Source organism: Bos taurus, chromosome 7 (assembly GCF_002263795.3).
Source record: "Bos taurus isolate L1 Dominette 01449 registration number 42190680 breed Hereford chromosome 7, ARS-UCD2.0, whole genome shotgun sequence".
In the NCBI taxonomy this organism is placed as follows: Eukaryota; Metazoa; Chordata; class Mammalia; order Artiodactyla; family Bovidae; genus Bos; species Bos taurus.
The window spans coordinates 12329477-12349142 of NC_037334.1; the positions used below are offsets into that span (position 1 = coordinate 12329477).

At 49.2% G+C, this 19666-nt stretch overlaps 1 protein-coding gene across 7 annotated transcripts in view; it reads left to right on the forward strand.

Moving 5' to 3' along the window:
• Positions 1-19666, forward strand: part of CACNA1A (calcium voltage-gated channel subunit alpha1 A) — a 253311-nt gene that overhangs the window by 185471 nt on the left and 48174 nt on the right. For all 7 annotated transcript variants that reach the window (XM_024993853.2, NM_001075129.1, XM_059887937.1 and 4 more), the window contains 5 exon segments: positions 2334-2393; positions 3171-3277; positions 13305-13404; positions 15275-15435; positions 18224-18361. In XM_024993853.2, the coding sequence (XP_024849621.1) occupies positions 2334-2393; positions 3171-3277; positions 13305-13404; positions 15275-15435; positions 18224-18361 (566 nt within the window).

The following is a 19666-nucleotide window of genomic DNA, read 5'->3' on the forward strand; positions in this document are numbered from 1 at the left end:
CCTTGAGATGAGTTCTTATTTTCTTGGGTGGTGACAGTCATTCTTTTCCATTGCTGTGTAATATTCCACTCTGTGGCATAATTTGTTCTTCCATCTTCTGGTTGACGTGTATTTGGATTGTCTGCAGTTTAAAATGCTGTCACCATATCCCCCTACTCCTGACATGGGGCCCCTGGGCTTGACTCTCTCCAGGGTATAAAACCAGAAATTGAGTTTCTGGATCATAGAATTTGCATATGGTCAGCCCCAAATTTGCAGCCAGAATGTTTACCAAGTGATACAGTGACACACACCAGCAACATCCAACAAGGTCTTCACTGCGCCACAGTCTTGCCAACACTTGTGCTGTGGGTTCTTTCATTTAGCCAACCTGGTGGGTCTGGAATCTCATCAGGATTTTGATTTGTATTTCCCTATGATAAATGAGACTGAGAATTTTGGATTCCACTGAGTCACAGAAAATTGCCATTTGTAGAACTCGAAAGGATCTATATATTAGATATGGTTGAACCTAATTTATTGGCCTTTTGATTTCCTCCTGCTCCATTTTTTAAGTTCTCCAGAATTTGATTCACCTGACCGCCTGGCCTACCTTTCTTTCCATTCATTGCTTTATTTAGTAATTATTTAATAAGCAACTACCACGTGCCGGGTGCTGAGCTAAACAGCAAGGATTGACAGGCTGTACGATCGTCCCTGCACTCCCAGAGCTCGCAGAGCACCAGACCTTTATGCATGTTGTCTCAGCTGCCTGGTACACCTCAAATGCTCTCCCACCACCACCCCCTCAGCCTTCCCAGAACCTTCCAAGCCCTTGCACCTGCCACCCATCCCAGGAAGTCAGCTATCCTGGCCACTCTGGTCTCGGAGGGCCCTCCAAGCGCCACACATGATGAGAACGTGAGCTGTGACCACACAGATCGCAGAGCCCAGCTCCTGCAGGACCCAGGGCAGCCCCAGCCTCGTGCATTCAGTCAGCAAGCATTTCTTGAGTATCTGCTGTATGCCTGGCCCTGAGCTATAAGCTGGAGATAGCACAGGGACAGGCAGACATCCCTGCCCCCGTGAGGCTGATGTTCAGGTGGGGGAGATGGACAGTGACGTTATTAATAACCATGACAAATAGTTTGCCAGGAAGTGATAAGTGCCAGGGGTGAGGGATGTAGGGGAAGGGGTAGACTCGGTAAGGAAGATTCCAAGCTTCAGGAAAATGGAATTTTAAACAGGCAGTCAGGAATGTGATATTTGAGCCAAGCCATAAAGGAGGAGAGAGAGAATATCAGGTGGAACATGGGACAGAGTATTCCAGGCCAACAAACCTGTACAAAGGCCCTGAGGTAAGAATATCGAGGGTGGTAGAAGTGGAGTGAGCCAGAGGAAAGTGGGACAAGGTGAGGGAAGGGAGGTGGCCAAACATATTGTCCAGGGCCTTGGAGGTCAAAGAGGACTTTGGCTTTCACCCTGAGTAAGGTGGGAGCCATAGAGGGTTCTTGAGCAGAGAAGGGGGCAGTGATCTGACTTGTGGGCTCACAGGCGCCCTCTGGTGGCCTGCTCAGTAATTAACAGCCCTCACTACAAGCCAGATCTGAGGTCAGCCGCTGGGGTTACCGCGTGCTGGGCACTTTGCCAGCATCCTCATGCCACTCAACATCCTCACGCCAAGGTCACACAAGGGATGTGCTATGGCATGGCCAGGAAAGAGGCCAGAGTGCAAGACATTGCCTGTCCAGAAACCGCTAGTACTTGGTCTTGTGTAAGTTAGCGAGGAGAGGGAGAATCAACCCACTCTGATGAGGGTATGGCTGCGTACTTGGAAGGAAATGGATGCCGCAGTGAGGTCGGTCCCCAGTGTCTGTCCTGGAGGCTAATCATGTTTAGGAAACTCTATGCGGGAACAGTTGTTCACCCAGGAGACCAGAAGGTCAGAGACACTGGGGGATCAGACTTGTTGCCAAAAGAAGTAAGAGTCTTTCCTGAACTTCCCTGAGGCCACCTCTAGTCCATTTAGGGCTTTGGGCAAGTGAAAAGAGGCACCCTTCCCATTGGTAAGCAAACGATCCTTAACAATGATTTTGTTAGGACTTTGCTGCCATCTGCTGGACAGTTTCATTCACAACATACAAATCTGCACGGAGACAGGCTGGGAGGGGCCCTTGTGCAGTGCAGGACCTGCCCCTCTGTACATGGCTGCAGCATTTTCTCATGTGGGTGGAGACTCTGTTCCTTGGGGACCTTGCTAGAGGCCATATACCCCAGTGGGCCATGGCTAGGTTCACGGGACTCTGCTGGAGCAAGCCAGTGATCCTCTGCCCCCTTGCTTTCATCCCCTGCAGGTGCTGCGATATTTTGACTACGTTTTTACAGGCGTCTTTACCTTTGAGATGGTGATCAAGGTGAGTGCCAGGGCTCCACAGGATTCTGCGCTCTCAAGAATCCCACCTTGGTGCAAGAGGCTCACCCCAGAGATTGGAAATACTTGGTGTTTGTGGAGCAGCGAAGAAGTTGATGTGGCTGAAAGTGAGAGAGGAGAGTGGGGAAAGCAGAGCAGGGAGATGAGAGCAGAGGTGACTGGGACGAATCAAGCAGGAACATGGGGGCCACGGGACAGTCTGGGGCTTTTATCCCGAGTGAGGTGGGAGCCATGGAAAGGTCCGAGCAGAGGGACGTGACGACTCGGATGTTCACAGGCACCCTCTAGCCTCCGTGGGAGGTCAGACTTGGAAAGAGGAGCAGGGTGGGAGGTGGGGAGTAGGGGATCCGAGAGAACTGGGAGCAGATGATTGCTCCGGTCCAGGCAGGAGATGATGGGACCAGTCAGGGTGGTGGCAGACAAGGTGGTAAAAAGTGGGCAGATTCTTGGAACGTTTGGAAAGTAGAACCAATGAGGTTTGCTGATGGATCTGATGTGAGGTGAGAAGCCGGGGGGACCCTGAGGTTTTGACCTAAGAACCAGCAAGTCAGAACTACCTTTCCCAAGGTGGGAAGCGGCCTTGAGCGGGGGCTTCTCACTCCTCCCTGAGGTCCCCTGGCCTCTGACCCATCCCCTCAGGATGAGGTGGTCCTGTTGGCTACCATGCTTCCTCCAGGGGCCCCTCCACCAAGCCTAAAAGGGTAGATACTGCTCCCCAGGGTGGGGATGAGGGATCAGAACGCTGTCTCTTCCTCCTCAGATGATCGACCTGGGGCTCGTCCTGCACCAGGGTGCCTACTTCCGTGACCTCTGGAACATTCTCGACTTCATAGTGGTCAGTGGGGCCCTGGTGGCCTTTGCCTTCACGTAAGTCTCCTCCTGAGGACTTCACTTACCACTTTGTCCCTCCACCCCCAACCCACTGCATCAGGGGACATGTTCTCGAGGTGTAGAGATGGGAAAAGGGGGCTCTGGGGTGGCGGGAGGCATCCGCATGCTACCAGGAAGAGCTTCGATTGGCTTCTGCATGATGGCCACCATGGAGGAAGAAGGAGAAGGGCCCCCACCTTCTACCTCCTCACACAGCCATGCCACCAACCCCTTGCTGTGCTGCTTTCTGTAGACTAGCCCCACCAGGACGTTTCATTTTCCTTCTGCTCTACAAGCTCCGCTGTCTCTTTGGGGAGCCCCTAAAAAGACAATTAGGAAATGAATGTGCATGAGAATTTGGACCCCCACCCTATGCCTGCAGGCCCTGTAATTCTAGACCTGATGACTCCCCTCATGTGTCTTGAACTTCTCCTGGCAGTCCTAGGACACTCTGAAAGGTCATGTCTCATCAGGCCACTCCAAGATGGCACCCGAGTTGTGGGCAGCCATTCTAAAATAGCACCCCAGGGGCTGAGAAGCCATTCCAAGATGGTGCCTAGATTCTGGGCAACCATGTCAAAGTGGCAGTTGAGTTCTGGGCAGTCATTCCAAGATGGCACCCAAAGGCTTAGTAGCCATTCCAAGATGGTGCCCACATTCTGGGTGGCAATTCCAAGATGGCATCTAAGGACTGAGTAGCCATTAGCTCTTAGGGCCCTGGTAGCAAACTTAGCAGTACATTCCTTAAGTCGTAGATGTTTGGGGTCAAAAAAACTAATCAGCTCCTAATCCAGAAACAATTCTTTTTACAGACCTTGTCTGTGCCCAATCACAGTGGATCATTCCTAAAAAGGAGTCTCAGAAGGACTCAGACCCACCTCACCCACATAATGAGAAGTCAGGGGCTTCCTCTGTGCCCCTGCCTCCTGGCCCCCTCTCAGCAGACCTGGAGGAGTCCTTGAACGGCCCCCCGACCACACAGCGAGGACTTGGTTTGTCAGGAGGCCAGCGTGGTGGCCCATTTCCAATTTAAGGGCTAAAGTGGGCCACTCCTGGGAACACAATGAGGTCAGGTTGTGTCAGAAGAGCTAGAACTCTCCAGAGTTTCTGAACACCTCTGAGCTGGTAGAGATGTACCATGAAAGTCAGGAGGCGGAATGTAGTTCTGACTCCAGCCAGACTTTCCACCTCCTTCTCTTTATCATCTACTTTCTCCTCCTCTTTCGGTCCACTCTCCCTCTACCCTCTCTCCTTTTCTTTCTCTTTTATTCCTCCCTCCCTCCTCTCCCCCTTCTTCTCTCTCTCCCACTTTTTTAAGTATTTGAGTATTTGGCTACATTATTATTAAGATGTCCTGTAGATTTAATAGTAATAATAATCAAAGTGAAGTGCACAGCAAATTAGAGGAGAAAGATTGCCACAAATAAAACAGGGCATCCATGGCCTTCATATATAAAAAGCAGCTACAAGTCAGGAAGAAACACTGAACCTCAATAGTTAAGTGAATACAGGATTTAACATAGAAGTTTCACAGAATGCTGATTAATAAAAATGACCAAAAAAAAAAAAAAAAAATCAAGGTACAATTGGTTTCTTATCAAGTGAGCACAAATTTCTTCCCCCAAAAAAAGATTTTAAAAGGCAATACACTGTGGATATGAGAATGTAATTAAATATGCTTCTCCCTCCATCCATCAGTTATTTGAGCGACTCCTACAAGGAGGAATCAGTTAGGAATCATGCTAGCTTCTGAGAAAGTTTCAATTCTGAAAAGCCTGGGGGTGAACCCCTCTCAGATCCCCTTCCCTCCCTTGGTCCTGTTGCTGTCTTTCTCTGTCTTTCTCTTTGCCCCTTTTCTCTCTCCTGCCCTCTCTCTGACTCCCTCTCCTGCCCTCTCTCTCTTCCCCCTCCAGCCCCTGCCTCCACTACCCCTCCCCCTCCCTTCTTCCCCTCCCCTCCCCCCTTCTTCCCCTCCCCTCCCCCCTCCCCCTTCTTCCCCTCCCCTCCCCCTCCCTTCTTCCCCTCCCCTCCCCCTCCCTAACCTTCCCCATCCATTCTTCCCTCTCCCTCTCCTCCTCCCATCTCTTTTTCTCCCTTCCATCCTCTCCCTTGCCTTGACCTTCTGTCTAACCTGGGCCATATGGCCTGGAGAAGGCGGGCACTCCACCATTCACTCTGGCATCAAAGACCCAGTCCCCACCATGTTCCAACCTGGCGTGGTCTCCAGGACCAGGGAAGGCAAGTGCAGGGAGGCACCCCCTCCCACACTTCCTCCAGCCCTCCAGGATGACATCTGGCCAGCAGCTCCCAAGTCCCCCAGGGCTCAGGAAGAGGCCACGTCCATCTCCACACACAGCCCCCCTACTTTGCCCGCTGTGGCCTGGCCTGGGTAGTGGGTTTCGCCCTCTGTTTTACACCCCTAGGTGTAGGACAATAGAAGTAGTGTCTGCTGCCCATCAGTTCATCCTTGGAACTTTCCTTCCAGACCTCTGTGGGAGCCAACAAGTTTCATTGCCAAAGAGGGGGCCCCCACCATTGCCCTGTCCCACCTCCATCCCCCATTTGACCTCGCAGTTTGGGAAACAAGCCTCTCAGTCATAGAACTTTTGCCATAATGGGCCTAGTTTCCCTGAAGCTACAATTAGACTCAATTTGAAGCAAGCCTAATCTGCAAAAAACAAAATTATTTTTCCACCCAGAATCAATCAGCAAAAGGATTCTTTGTGTTTGCAAAAGAATCTGCCACAGGGAGCTGATTTTGTGTTTTTAATTTTTTGAGTTTTCCCTTTAAATATAAAGTTATACAAGGGCATTCAAAATGAGCCTACAGCTCACAGAAATCTGGCAGCATGTTTGCAGAGTCAACCTTTGAAACTGGTTTTATGAAGTTGCTACAGGCATAAAGCCAGCCAGTCCGTGCCCTTGAAAATCCCTGTTTCAAATTGTTTTTTAAATTCCTATTTGAGGAAAGGGTCTGGAAAGGGATTTCAGGTCATCCCTGTGAGTCTCAGTGAACTTATATGTCTTGCAGGAACTGGGGTGTGTAGTTTTGCCAGTAGGATCCTGACGAGTGTTAGGGATGTTCTTGGGGTTTTAGAAGGGCTGACAACCCGGGGAGCACCTTTATGTGATGGTCCTAGGGATGGAATAGGTAGGCTCTGAGACCCCACCCCTGCCACACCCTCCCCGCCTCACTGCCAAGAATCCATCTGGTCCTGCCACTCCCCCTCCAGGGCAGGGCTACAGGCCAGGCACAGCTGGTGGAGTGCCTTGATCTAGCAACTTGTGCATGCCTGGCCATTCCACCAGAGAAGGAGCCCTCAAGCTGCTATTCTTTTCCCCAGAAAAGTTTCAGAGTCCTCCCTTTGGCTTCAGGTTCCTGGCCTCTCTTACCTGAGGTCTCTTGCCCTACGAGGCCTTTCCTTGTTACCAGATGGATGTCATGTTGGCAGGAGTAAGGGATGCTCTGCGGAGAAGGCACTGGCACCCCACTCCAGTACTCTTGCCTGGAAACTCTCGTGGACAGAGGAGCCTGGTAGGCTGCAGTCCATGGGATCGCTAAGAGTCGGACACGACTGAGCAACTTCACTTTCACTTTTCACTTTCATGCATTGGAGAAGGAAATGGCAACCCACTCCAGTGTTCTTGCCTGGAGAATCCCAGGGACAGGGAAGCCTAGTGGGCTGCCGTCTATGGGGTCACACGGAGTTGGACACGACTGAAGCGACTTAGCAGTAGCAGCAGCAGCAAGGGATGCTCTGACAGCCTCCACTTGAGTGCCCAATCCCAGAGTCCTTTGCTTCCTTCTTTCTGTTCTTTTAATTCATGTTTTCTGTCCTGTGTGTCCCTGTTTCCTCATAGACAAAGCTGAGGTCCCCAGCAAGTATGAAATAAACCTGATTGTTTAAAAAAAAAAAAAAAAAAGGTTCCTGCAAGCCTGTTTGGTTTCTCTCTAGATGTGCAAGTCCCTGAACCTCTCTGTGCCTCAGTTTCCCCATAAATTTGAGATACTTGACCAGATAATAATGACAGTAACAGCCTCCATTTACTTAATCTTTACAGCCCCATATAAGAATTTCTCTTATTATTCCCTTTTAGTACATGAGGAAACAAGCCCAGAGAGATTGTGGCGGGAAATGAGTCTAGCAAGATCACTAAGGGCTTAATGGCCCAGTGGTTGAGAATCCGCTTGCAGTGCAGGGGCCTCAGGAGACACAGGTTCAATCCCTGGGTTGGGAAGATGCCCTGGAGGAGGAGATGGCAACCCACTCCAACATTCTTGCCTGGAGAATCCCACGGACAGAGGAGCCTGGCAGGCTACAGTTTGTGGGTTCGCAAAGAGTTGGACGTGACTGAGTGACTAAGCATGCAGGCAGGATCACTAAGGTTGAATTCAACTGTCAGATTCAAGGTTGCCGCCCAACTCTCAGCCCTGAATGTGGACACTTTCACAAATCAGGAGGATGAGACCTGACAGCCTGGCCTGGCTGGGTTCCTCGAGTCTCCAGCAAGGCCTAGAAGTCCAGGGGAAGAGGGCATGAGACTATTCCCTTCTTTGTGGAAAGGAATCTTGCTGTTCTGGCCTGTTGGGGTGGAGGCAAGGATTCTGCAGTGCTGTGATTGTGGCCCCGTCTGGGATATGGGAAGATGATCCCTGTGGTCTTCCAAAGGATGTGTCGAAGCTCTCGTGTTGGTTTCTACCCCTCCTGCACCTCCCCCAAATATCCGTGTGTGTGTGTGTGTGTGTGTGTGTGTATGTGTGTGTGTGTGTGTGTCCTGCTCCATCCACTGACAGTGTGCCGTGTCCATGTGACCACCATTAACACACCATTTCATGAGTCACCACACATGACATCACGCTCTGTGCCCATGCATCAGGGTGGCCAACTGACACTTCTCAGCAGCTGGGGGATCATGGTCCTGCCCTCGCTGCCAAGAGTCCATCTGGCGCTGCCACTCCTCCCACAAAGCGGGCCAGCATGGCCGGCAGAGCGCCTGGGTCAAGCCACTCCTGCATGCTCAGGAGCCCAACTGCAAGGAAGCCGAAGGAGGAAGCCATTTTTTTATTATCCTCCTCAAAACAGGCCCTACCTTTGAAGGCATTCTTTTGTGTGTGTATAATGAAATGGAAAGAAATAGAAGATTAGAGTGCAAGATACACAAACCTGGGTTTGAAGCTCAGTCTGTCACTTGCTGGCTGTGTGACCCTGGATAAGTCACTTTCCCTCTCTAAGTCTCAGCTGCCTCATCTGGAAAATGGGTGTAATAGTACCACCCTCCCACAAGCAGATGCAGTGACATTCAGAAGACTCCCGTATTACACCTTATGTCATCCATAAGGTTGAGCAGAAATCACTGTTGTTGAAACATTTCTCCAGGGACTTCCCTGATGGTCCAGTGGTTAAGACTCCAAGCTTCCACTGCAGGGGGCATGGGAACTATAATCCCACAAGCCATGGATTAATGTTTTTAAAAGTTAAAAAATAAATTTGAGAAAACCTTCCTCAATAATCCAAAAAGGAGAATGTATACCATTCTGTCTGTGCACTAATTCCTAGATACATTAAGCTTTGAGAACCACTGAGGTATCCTGATAAGGTAGCAGGAGGGGGAAGAATCCAGTGGGAATATTTGTAGGCATTAAACCATTATATTTTTAGAAATATCACTAATTTCAAAAGAGGGGGGGCAGGTGGGAAATTCTGAAGAGTATCTGTTTGGCAGGTGCACTGTTCTATTAATAATGGCAGTCAAGTTTCTCACACCTTGATCTCCAGTCATGATTGGAGGGTCGTAATAAGACTGAGCCCTGATTCCAAAGATGAGTTGTGCAAGGGGCCACTGCCAGATGCAGAGAGGTTTCCCCAGGCCCACATTTTCCCAAAAGACTCTTGAGAGTCGCCCCTTAATTTCATCCCAAATTGGAACTCCTAGCGGCCTTCTCTCATCTTCAAAACTTAGGGGGTAAAGTCAGGGCCATAAATGTGTATCAAACCTCAGCATCCCCAAGGGCTGTTTCAGAGATGAGGATGAATTAAGGGCGACTCAAAGCAGCTGGATTCTTTCCTCTTGCTATGTGAACAGATACTTCCTGTTTATCTGTTTGCTTTATTCCAATACTCATCAAGCGCCCATTCATCCCAGCGGAAATCTATTAGAAAATTAGTTCAAAAACAAACATAAAAAATTAAAGGCAGTGCTGGGATTCAAACCCAGGTCTCCCCAGCTCCAAAGCTCATCCCCTGCAAGACATTTTAAAGGACTTCTTAGCAGACCAATGGTTAAGACTCCGCGCTTCCAATGCAACTATAGAGTTGCAGGTTCGGTCCCTGATTGGGGAACTAAGATCCCACATGCAGCACAGAGTGGCTGGGGAGGAAAAAAATAAAGACATTCTAAAGTCTTCCAGTCCCAGAAACCCTGAAGAAAAGGGTTTTTTCGCCAGCTCTTGGCAGTGACCTTTACTGGCAAATTTGCCTTCGGTAGTTGATAACTTTCTGGCTGTCCTGCGACTTGAAAATTTGGCTTCCTCGGTGCTGTTTGGCAGTGCCGGGAGCCTGCCAAGGGCAGGGGTCGGAACGGAGGTCTTCCAGATGGAAGAATGGACACCATCCGGAGCCACAGCCTGAGGCGGCCCCTCCCGGTGCCCGGCCGGGCAAGGGCGCGCTCCGGTGTGCGTGCGTGTATGTGCGTGTCCTGTGTTCTTTCTTCTGAGGCCGCTTACGACCTGTCTCTCCCTCCGACGCCACCTCACCAGGAGCAGTACACGGTAAAGTGCCCCTCTCTCTCTCTCTCTCGTTCTGTCCTGTTCTCTGTGCCCTGACGCAGCCATGTTGGTTCTGGGCCTGTTTCCGTAGCTTCGTGTCATTGCCACCGTCCTGTCGCTTGCAGTGACTAGAGCCCCTCAGCCTACTCCCCAGGGAGCCTGAGCCTGGAGGCGTCTTGGCCACTGCCTGTCACCATGACCCACCGTTTAGCCCAGTTCTTGGGCGTGGAGGGCGCTCTCCCCGTGATCTGAGATCAAGCCGGATGGGTGGTTATCAGGGGAATGAATGTCTAACTTCCCAGGTGGGAGAAGCATGGACATTCCAAACAGTGAGGGCTTGTGCTTTAAGAGGAATAACTCCCCTTCTCCAAGAACATCAACAGTCTCAACAAAGTGATTTGAAAATCTGGTTGTTTTCTGTGAGAATACCTTGATCAAGCCATTCCTGCATGCTCAGGAACCAAACTGCCAGGAACAGTCTCCTTGGTGTCTCAACACAGAGGATTATTTCAGCCTCTCCCAAGGGAGATGTGCCTCCTAGGAGAGAGACATCCCCACAATGGCCATAGAGTACTTTTTAGATGAGTAGATGTGCCCCAGGAGGCGTGTTCGCAAATGTCAGCAGTTTGGTGCATCAAGATTTTAGCCAAATTCAACACTGATGTACGGCAGAAACCAACACAACATTGTAAAGCAGTTATCCTCCAATTAGAAATGAATTTTAAGAAAAGAAAAAAAAATGTTAGCCAGTTCTGCATACAACCTAGATGTCCACTTGCTTGACTTTTTCCCCAGCAACATAGAGTCTAAGCTCTATTGCAGTTTGCTAGAAGACCTTATGTCATCCCCATACAACCAGTATCGTTGACCTCAGATAGAATGGCAACTGCAAAAGTGAATTCAACAGAAGTGAAACAGTCGCATTGCAAGTTGTTGCATTCAAGCTAGGTTCTTTGTTAAAAGGGAGATTAGGGAGTGCTAAAGAGACATTAAGGGAATCCCTGGTGGCTCAGAGATAAAGAATCCGTGTGCCAATGCAGGAGACTCAGGTTTGATCCCTGAGCCAGGAAGGTCTCCTGGAGTAGGAAATGGCAACCCACTGCAGTATTCTTGCCTGGAAAATCCCATGGACAGAGGAGCCTGGCTGGCTACAGTCCATGGGGTTGCAAGGAGTCGGACATGTCTTAGCGACTACACCACCACCAACCGCCAGGGAGGCATTAGACACATATGAACACTTACCAGAGATTTCCTCTCTGACCAAAGCAGAAAGCCTGGAAGATAACTTGAAGAAAACATAGCTGTTTCCCTGTGCGATCCTGTTACTTGTGTCTCTGTTCTGCCTAAAAGCATCTCAGCAACTCTCCTGATGTGTCTCATACTTTGGGGACACAGCTTTGAGATCATAAAGATGACTTCGGTTTAGATAAAGAAAAAAACCGTGCTCAGACTGCTGAATCCTGGAGCATGGCTGTGCCTGACAGGTTAAAGTCCAATTCTCTTTTTCTCTGCAAAGGGAGAGAAAGAAACCCTTAAAAAAATAAATAAATAAAAATGATTTTGTACCTGGATAGACAGGCACAGCATGGAGGATGTCTCTGAGGCAGCTCTATTCACGACCCAAGAGGTGACTGTAGGGAGGTGTTTGCTCAGTGGTCCCCAAAGAACTCCAATCTGGATCCATTCACATGTGTCCTGAAACTACACACCAGGCACGTGCTGGGGGCGGAGACAAGAATCCAGATTAAAGGGAAAATGAACACGTAGAAGGATAAACCACAGTTCTGCCTTGGGGGCATTTTCTGGCTAAAGCCAGGGCTCCCCAGGTGGCTCAGTGGGAAAGAATCTGCCTGCCAATGAGGGAGATGCAGATTCCGTCCCTGGGTTGGGAAGATCCCCTGGAGAAAGAAATGGCAATCCCACTCCAGTAGTCTTGTCTGGAAAATCCCATGGACAGAGGAGCCTAGTGGGCTACAGTCCGTGGGGTCACAAAGAGTTGAACACAACTGAGCAACTGGGCGTACACACACACACACACACACACTGTCTAAAGCCAGAGCCAATGACAGAAACAAAAGCGATTCTGAATAAGCACTGGGGTTTGGCAGAACCCAGAGGCAGTCAGCAGAGATTGTGAAGGGACATTTTCCTTGGGCTTTGAAGGCTGCATAGTTCTGTGAATGGAGCAGTGGAGGAAGGGCAGGAACAGAAGCCAGAGCATGTGGCTGGGGTTTGGGGTGTGTCATGATCAATGGGGATGCAAAGGGAAAGGTAAGTTGGAATAGATTTTGAAGAGCCTTGAATGCCAAGTTAAGAGATGGCACTGCTAGGAATTCAGATGCTCCAGAGGGGTTTGGAGCAGGAGAGTGGCATGATTGTTTTGGTCACTGTGTGCAGAAAAGGTAGAAGAAGAGAGAGACTTAGAGTGGGGGGAAGTTGGGAGGTGGATCATGGGGGTCTGACCTAGGACGGTGGCCATGGTAGGAGGGCGATGAGGATGAACATGACTATTGGGTTTCTGCCTTGGGCAGCTGGGTGGGTGGTGAGTTCCATTCATCACAAGCCTTTGATGACCACACCCAGTGCCCTCCTCATTGCAGGGTCGGGTGGGGGGGTTGAATTATGGTTGGCTAAGGGTGTCATGGCATCTACAGTGCTAGGACTCATGCCCAGTAGATCCTGGGCTGGACTTTTACGCAGCTATCTGACAAAAATGAGCTAAGAGACCCTGAAAGAATGAGGCAGTGATTCAACATCAGCATCTGATGTTCCAGTTCTTTTCGCCCCATGGGTTCAGGGAATATTGGGGGAGGGGTGGGGGAGGAGAGTTCTTGTTTAAATGCCACTTTAAGGACTTTATGGATCCTGTTGGAAATGTGGGGGGGGTGGGGAGGGCATCCCATTTTCTAAAAGCTCAGTAAGACCAGCTCCGAGGAGAGCACACAGGTTAGGGTAGGACCTAACTCCTTCATGCTGGATCTGAGGGCCCCCCGCCCCCATGCAGTTGCTCAGGCCCAGCCCAGCAGTGGAGGGCCCTCAACAACCCCAAGAACCTCAGAAGGCCATCTGCTCACTAACCCTTGTGCCCAGATGTAGCAGGGGAACTGACTGCTCTTCAGCAAGGCAAGGTTATGCCAGGTTTACCCCAGATTCCTAAACCTGGGAGGCTGGGGTCACGTGCGGCTACAGGCCACCCACCACCCAGCCTGACCTTGGCTCCCTCTCTTCCCTTCTCCCCATCCTAACATCCCTCCACAGTGGCAATAGCAAAGGAAAGGACATCAACACGATTAAATCCCTCCGAGTCCTCCGGGTGCTACGACCTCTTAAAACCATCAAGCGGTTGCCAAAGCTCAAGGTGAGATCGGGGTATATGGGAGATCTCCCAGGGTTGCCATGTACAGTTGAGCAGTTTGCACACTGCTCAAGGACACCGCGTTGAAAGGGATGCTGCTACTTTTTGTGGTGGATTTACTTATTACTACAACTTTCCAGTAGATGGCAGTAGAGTGAGTTAATGGAACAAAATCTGTATATTATGGTAATTTTCCATTAGGTGAAATGTCTCATGCAAAGTTGAGGTCCCTTTTCCTAATTCCCATGAAGGCATCATGTGGATAAAACAGGGCATAACCCGAATCTGGGAAGCAGGAAACTAGGTTTCTGGTCCCACATAACCTTAAACTTTTCACCTGCCTATTCTAGGCTCCAATATCTCCTGTTCCAAAACAGCATGAAGCAGCATTTCCCAAACACTTGTCATTTCAAATTTTTAAAAAGGAAAGAAGAAAGGATATGAAGCTTAGTCATTCAAACACCCTGTTTCAATTTATGTTGCACCTGTATTATCTTAATGTTTAAGTCACTTTATTTTTTTTTACTTAAGTGGGTTTATTTTAAAAGGACATGCTTGTCAAGTTTCTCAAGTTGGAAAAACCAGAATCCACTGTTCATAGAAGGTAAAATTAAATATCTGTTAAAAAAAAAAGATAACTATTCTCAAAATCTAGCCCAGAAGAGTTGCCTGACAAAGATTTTGAGTATGGATGCTTGTTCTTTCTTGCTTAAAAAATGAGAAGTATAGGGACTTCCTGGTAGTCCAGTGGTGATGACTCCACACTCCCAACATAGGAGACACAAGGTTCCGTCCCTGGTTGGGGAACTAAGATCCTGCATGTCCTGTTTTGGTGGGTCAAAAACAAAAGAAAACACACAAACCAAAAACAAACAAACAAACACCTAAGCATAAAAAGGAAAATTATAAATGTTATTAACACAGCAACAGCTAAGGAAGACTTTCTCCTTCACTCAAAAGGATTGAGAGAATTAGAGAGAGAATAACTTTGCAACCATGCAATCAGTGTTACTTGGTTTGTGGCTCCTGTAAGGACCTAAACGTATTGTCTGATATCACTGGTGATGGGCTCCTCCCCCATAGTTTGGGAAATAATGATTCGACGCCCCCTTTTTGTTGATGAATTATTCAAAGAGGAAATGTGGCTACCTTCCGGACTTGAAAACCGGCTTGCATTGAAATACGTGGAATCCAGCAGTAGTCGGTTCAGTGGCTCTTCCCGATTTTCTGGGTCACAGCTTGCTTTGAAACCCCCATGAGAACTATGCACTCTGTCCCCCAGGGAAAGCCAATAAAGCTAACATGCGATTCCAGTAGGTTCGATGACCCTTGATGCTAACTTGTAGTTAGAACCCACTGTGATTCATAGCAGAATGGGGCTGGGGGTGGAGGGTGGGGGTTGGCAGGATGATGGAAAGATTTCATCTTACTCAAGGCAGAATCTCCAGGGCACGTGGAGTCAACTCATAAATCCAGAGCGCCCCCTAGTGATCGGTGGGCAAAAAAGGAAGAGATCGCACAACTCCAGATGCTGGGAAAGAAGAGTGACCCTGAGGCAGGGACACAAAGAAGGAACTGGAAATGACCTCTCCACTGACGATCTCTGCTCTTGCCCTAAAGAGCCATGAGCTTACCTTGGAGAAGCTCGGAGAAGTGGCCCCCGTTCCCCAGGGGTTAGGATTGGGGGGTTGGGATGCATAAAAACTCAGAAATAGATGCAGCCCCCACACTTACTTCTCAGAACTGCACGGCCGTGGCTCATGTCCTCCTCTGTAAAATGGGAATCCTGTACTTTGATATTATGAGCTGCTGGAGGTGGAGGCTGGGCCAGCTCCCAGCCTGCTCACACCCACTCTCCCGCCCGATCCACCAGGCCGTGTTTGACTGCGTGGTGAACTCTCTCAAGAATGTCTTCAACATCCTCATCGTCTACATGCTGTTCATGTTCATCTTCGCCGTGGTGGCCGTGCAGCTCTTCAAGGGCAAGTTTTTCCACTGCACAGATGAGTCCAAGGAGTTTGAGAAAGATTGCCGGTGAGTCTTGACTCTTCTAGGCGTCCCCATCAGGGCTGGTGGGTGGGAGGCGATCAGAGGCACCAGTCTCTTTGTAACCACAAGTGGGGATCTGGCTGCTCGCTCCTCAAAAGCCAATAAAAATGCAAAGTTGGTTTAGGAAAGTTTGCTTTATTTTGGATGCCAGCAACCGGGGGGTGGTGAGTCCTGTCCAAAGGCCAACTACCCCTTCTCTGCTGACAATCAGTGGGTAAGAACTTTTATAGATGGAAGGAGGGAGCTACATGCAGAAACAGCACAGCCAGCTGTGAGGGTCATCTTCAGATTGGTCACTTAATTGGTCAGCAGCATCTTAATTGTTTTAAGTACAGTCAACCTTCAGTTCCAGGGTCGGTTTGTTTGCATCTCCTTGAGGCCCATTCTCAGAACTGCACGGCAGCTTATGTCTGGCTACAGTCTGGTCATCGTGTAGTTAACGTCTTCCACCTGGGGGGATTTCAGTCTCTGTAAGACAGCTCACAGGATATGGCTCAGGATATTATCTATAGCCCTTGAGAAGGAGCTAAAGGCCCTTGACTCTGCTTAATGACTAAACTGTTATTAATGTAGTCTTCTTTGATTGTTTTCCTTTGCTTCTGCATTTTCTCACCCCTCTGATTAAACTTATTTTTTGGCTGAAATTTTTCCGCAGACAAAAGGCAGGCTGAGGATACGGTAGGAGGGGGATGACCGTAGGGTCCTGTTGCATTTCATCTTGGACCTGGAAACTGAGGGCTTGGGTATTGAGGGCGGCCCGGATCTGCAGCTTGGATCTGCAAGTAGAACATCAGTTGTAGAATAAGAGTCCCTGCCCCATGAGCCCTAAGCTGGTTGCTCAACTTATGAGTTGCCACCTTTGTCAAGTAGGGGATAGCAATACCCATCTAGTTCCTTGTAGGAAACCTTTACAGGCGGATAAATTCAGAATATGTTGAGATTTTTAGAAAAATTGCGAGGCGCATGTCCCACATAGCACCTCACACCTTCAGTTGATTAAAACAGCCTTGTGATCCAATGCAATACTTCTGCTAGGAAACATGCAACTATTTGCACCAAATGGGATAAATAACAAGAACAAAGCCTCACATCCAGCTGGGTCAGGTTTTGTTGCCAAACGCATTAGATCAGAGATGGGCAGACTTTGTCAAGGGCCAGATAGTAGCTAACTTTGACTTTGCATACACCTTCCATGACAACAAATGAAACTCAAAAGCCGCTGCAGACAATAAGTAAAGGAATCAGAATGGCTGTGTGCCAATCAAACTTTGTTTCTGGAAACTGAATTTCTTTTCATTTTTATCTGTCGTGAGTGAATTCTTTTGATTTGGTCTCAACCATTCAGGGCTTCCCTGGTGACTCAGATAAAGAATCCACCTGCAGTGCAGGACATGCAGGTTCGATCCCTGAGTCAGGAAGATCCCCTGGAGAAGGGTATGACTACCCCACTCCAGTATTCTTGCCTGGAGAATCCTGTAGATAGAGGAGCCCGGCGGGCTACAGTCCATGGGGTCACAAAAGAGTCTGCAACTAAAAACAACAACATTTTAGTGACTTAGCAACTAAAAAACATTTTAAAATGTAAACAACCACTGCTTAGCTTACTGGCAACCCAGAGACAAGTCTAGATTTGACCTTCAGGCTGGAATGTGCCAGCTGCCATTAGGGAAAAAATGTTAGGTTTTCAGAGCTTTCTGGATTTTGGAATTGTAGCTCAGAGGTTGTGGACGTGAAATCCCCCCATCTTTGGGTTATCTTCCTGATGGGAAGTTCTAGACTCAGTCCAGGAAAGTGCTGAGCCTCTCACTAACCAAATGCCCAGTCAGTACAGCTTTTGTCACCAGTATAAAGGGTCGTGCACGCGTGCATGCTAAGTCACATCCAACTCTTTGTGACGCTATGAACTGTAGCCCAGCGGGCTCCTCTGTCCATGGGATTCTCCAGGCAAAAATACAGGAGTGGGTTGCCATGCCCTCCTCCAAGGGATCTTCCTGACCCAGGGACTGAACCCACATCTCCTTCAGTTCCTGCTTTGCAGGCAGATTCTCTACCGCTGAGCCATCAGGGATGCCCGTTTTACTATGTGGCAAAGGACTCCCGGCTGTTTTTTTGTTGGCTGAAATTGGAAAGATCCCAGGCATTAGGCTAAGAGTCTGGGGCTGACCTTTGTATCCTACCCTGAGAAGGAGCAGCAGCTGCATACCTTGGTCTGATGAACCACAAAATGTGCCTTTCTCCTTCCTTGCTCTTAACCACCCCGCAAGCCTGACGCTCCCACCGTTGGGAGTAGAAGTGTTCAAGTTAGAAAAGGATGTGAGTATCTGAGTCCTCTCCCCTGGACTCAGGCTGTGGCATTCATGGATGTGTCTCCCAGTGGATGCACACGCTCCAGGGAGAAACGGGGTGTTGCTGCTTTGCAGGCTGTGGGAGGCAGTGTGGGCTGGTGGCCCCACCCCCCTCCTCCTCCTCCTCCTCCTCCTCCTCTCTCTCTCTCTGGAGCCAATGATGGGTTTCCCTTTGTTTACTTGTTGTTGTTGCTCAGTCACTAAGTCATCTCCGACTCTTTTGCAACCCCATGGACTGTAGCCCACCAGGCTGCCCTGTCTATGGGATTTCCCAGGCAAGAATACTGGAGTGGATTGCCTTGCCCTCCTCCAGGGGATCTTCACGACCCGGGGGAGGAACTGAGGTCTGCATTGGTAGGCAGATTCTTTACCACTGAGCCACTGGAGAAACCCCTCCACTTACTAACGGTCCCCATTTTCTGTGGCAGCGGCAAGTACCTCCTCTATGAGAAGAATGAGGTAAAGGCGAGGGATCGAGAGTGGAAGAAGTATGAGTTCCATTATGACAATGTGCTGTGGGCGCTGCTGACCCTCTTCACCGTGTCCACGGGAGAAGGCTGGCCACAGTGAGTGGGCCAGGAGGAGCTCGGAGGGGCGGGGGCCCGGGGGCAAGAGAGAGAAGGGTCTGAGAGTCCGGTGCTGAGACAGGTCTGGGGGAAGGAGAGGTTCATTCCTGGCTTCCGGAAGTGGGGACAATGCAAGATACAAAATGCACTAGAGTGGCAGCCCCCACGTGTGGTTGGGCTTCGAAGGGTGGAGATCCAGCCATCTCTCGGCTCACCTAACCCTTGAGTGTATGCTTCACGCTCCCAGAACAGGCACTGTTTCTGATTTGCAGAAAGGCTGCACGTAGATACACAGGTGGTCACATCCCCTTAAACCTCCAAGACGGGGCTGTGGACTCGACATTCTCCAAGTCAGGACCTATCCATCCCAGACAGGGTTAGGGCTGGGGTGATATGGGTGAGACTAACTCGTGCCAAGATTAAAATTGAAGCCCCAGATTTAATTTTTTTTAGGTTTTTTTTTTTTTTTTTTTGACCATGCTGCACACAGCATGTGGGATCTTAGTTCCCCAATCAGGGATCAAACCCACACCCCCTGAACTGGAAGTGTGGAATCTTAACCACTGGGACCACCAGGGAAGTCCCCAGGATTTAAATGCTTGATATTTTGTTCATCGTGGGCTTTGGGGCATTTCTTTTGACTTTCTAAAATATTGCAGGAATGAGACTTCCCTGGCAGTTCAGACTTCCCTGCTGGTCAATCGTTAAGACTTTGCCTTTCAATGCAACAGGTGCAGGTTTGATCCCTGGTTGGGGAGCTAAAAATCTCACATGTCTCAAAGCCAAAAACTGAAAAAACATAAAACATAAGCAATATGGTAACAAATTGAATAAAGGCTTTAAAAATGGTCCACATCAAACAAAAAAAATCTTTTTAAAAAATTCCAGAAAAGACTAGACATTTGGGTAAAATGCTGTTTCCCTCGATTACTGAGGGGTCTGGCACTCCCTGAATTTGTGTCTCAGCAATGCCTCGGTCTCCCCACCCTAGTCCCGGTCCTCCTCCCAGAGGTCTCTGCTGAATCCAAGTTGAAGGTCTGGTAAGTTTGCAGCCTGTGCCTTCAGCATCCTCACCTGCTTCCCTCGCTCACCAAACGCCCTAACCAACACGTGCCTCTCTACTCACCCACACACAGTACCCACACACGTGGGACCGGTGCTTGCCCATTAGACACCTTTGAGTGAATTTTTAGATGCCCCTTTCTCAACAGACATCACTTCCATCTGTCAGAAAAGCATTGCAGTAATACTTAACGATCTCGCTCAAAGAAGGCACTTTAGGGCTCCCTGCAAAAAAAATTGTCA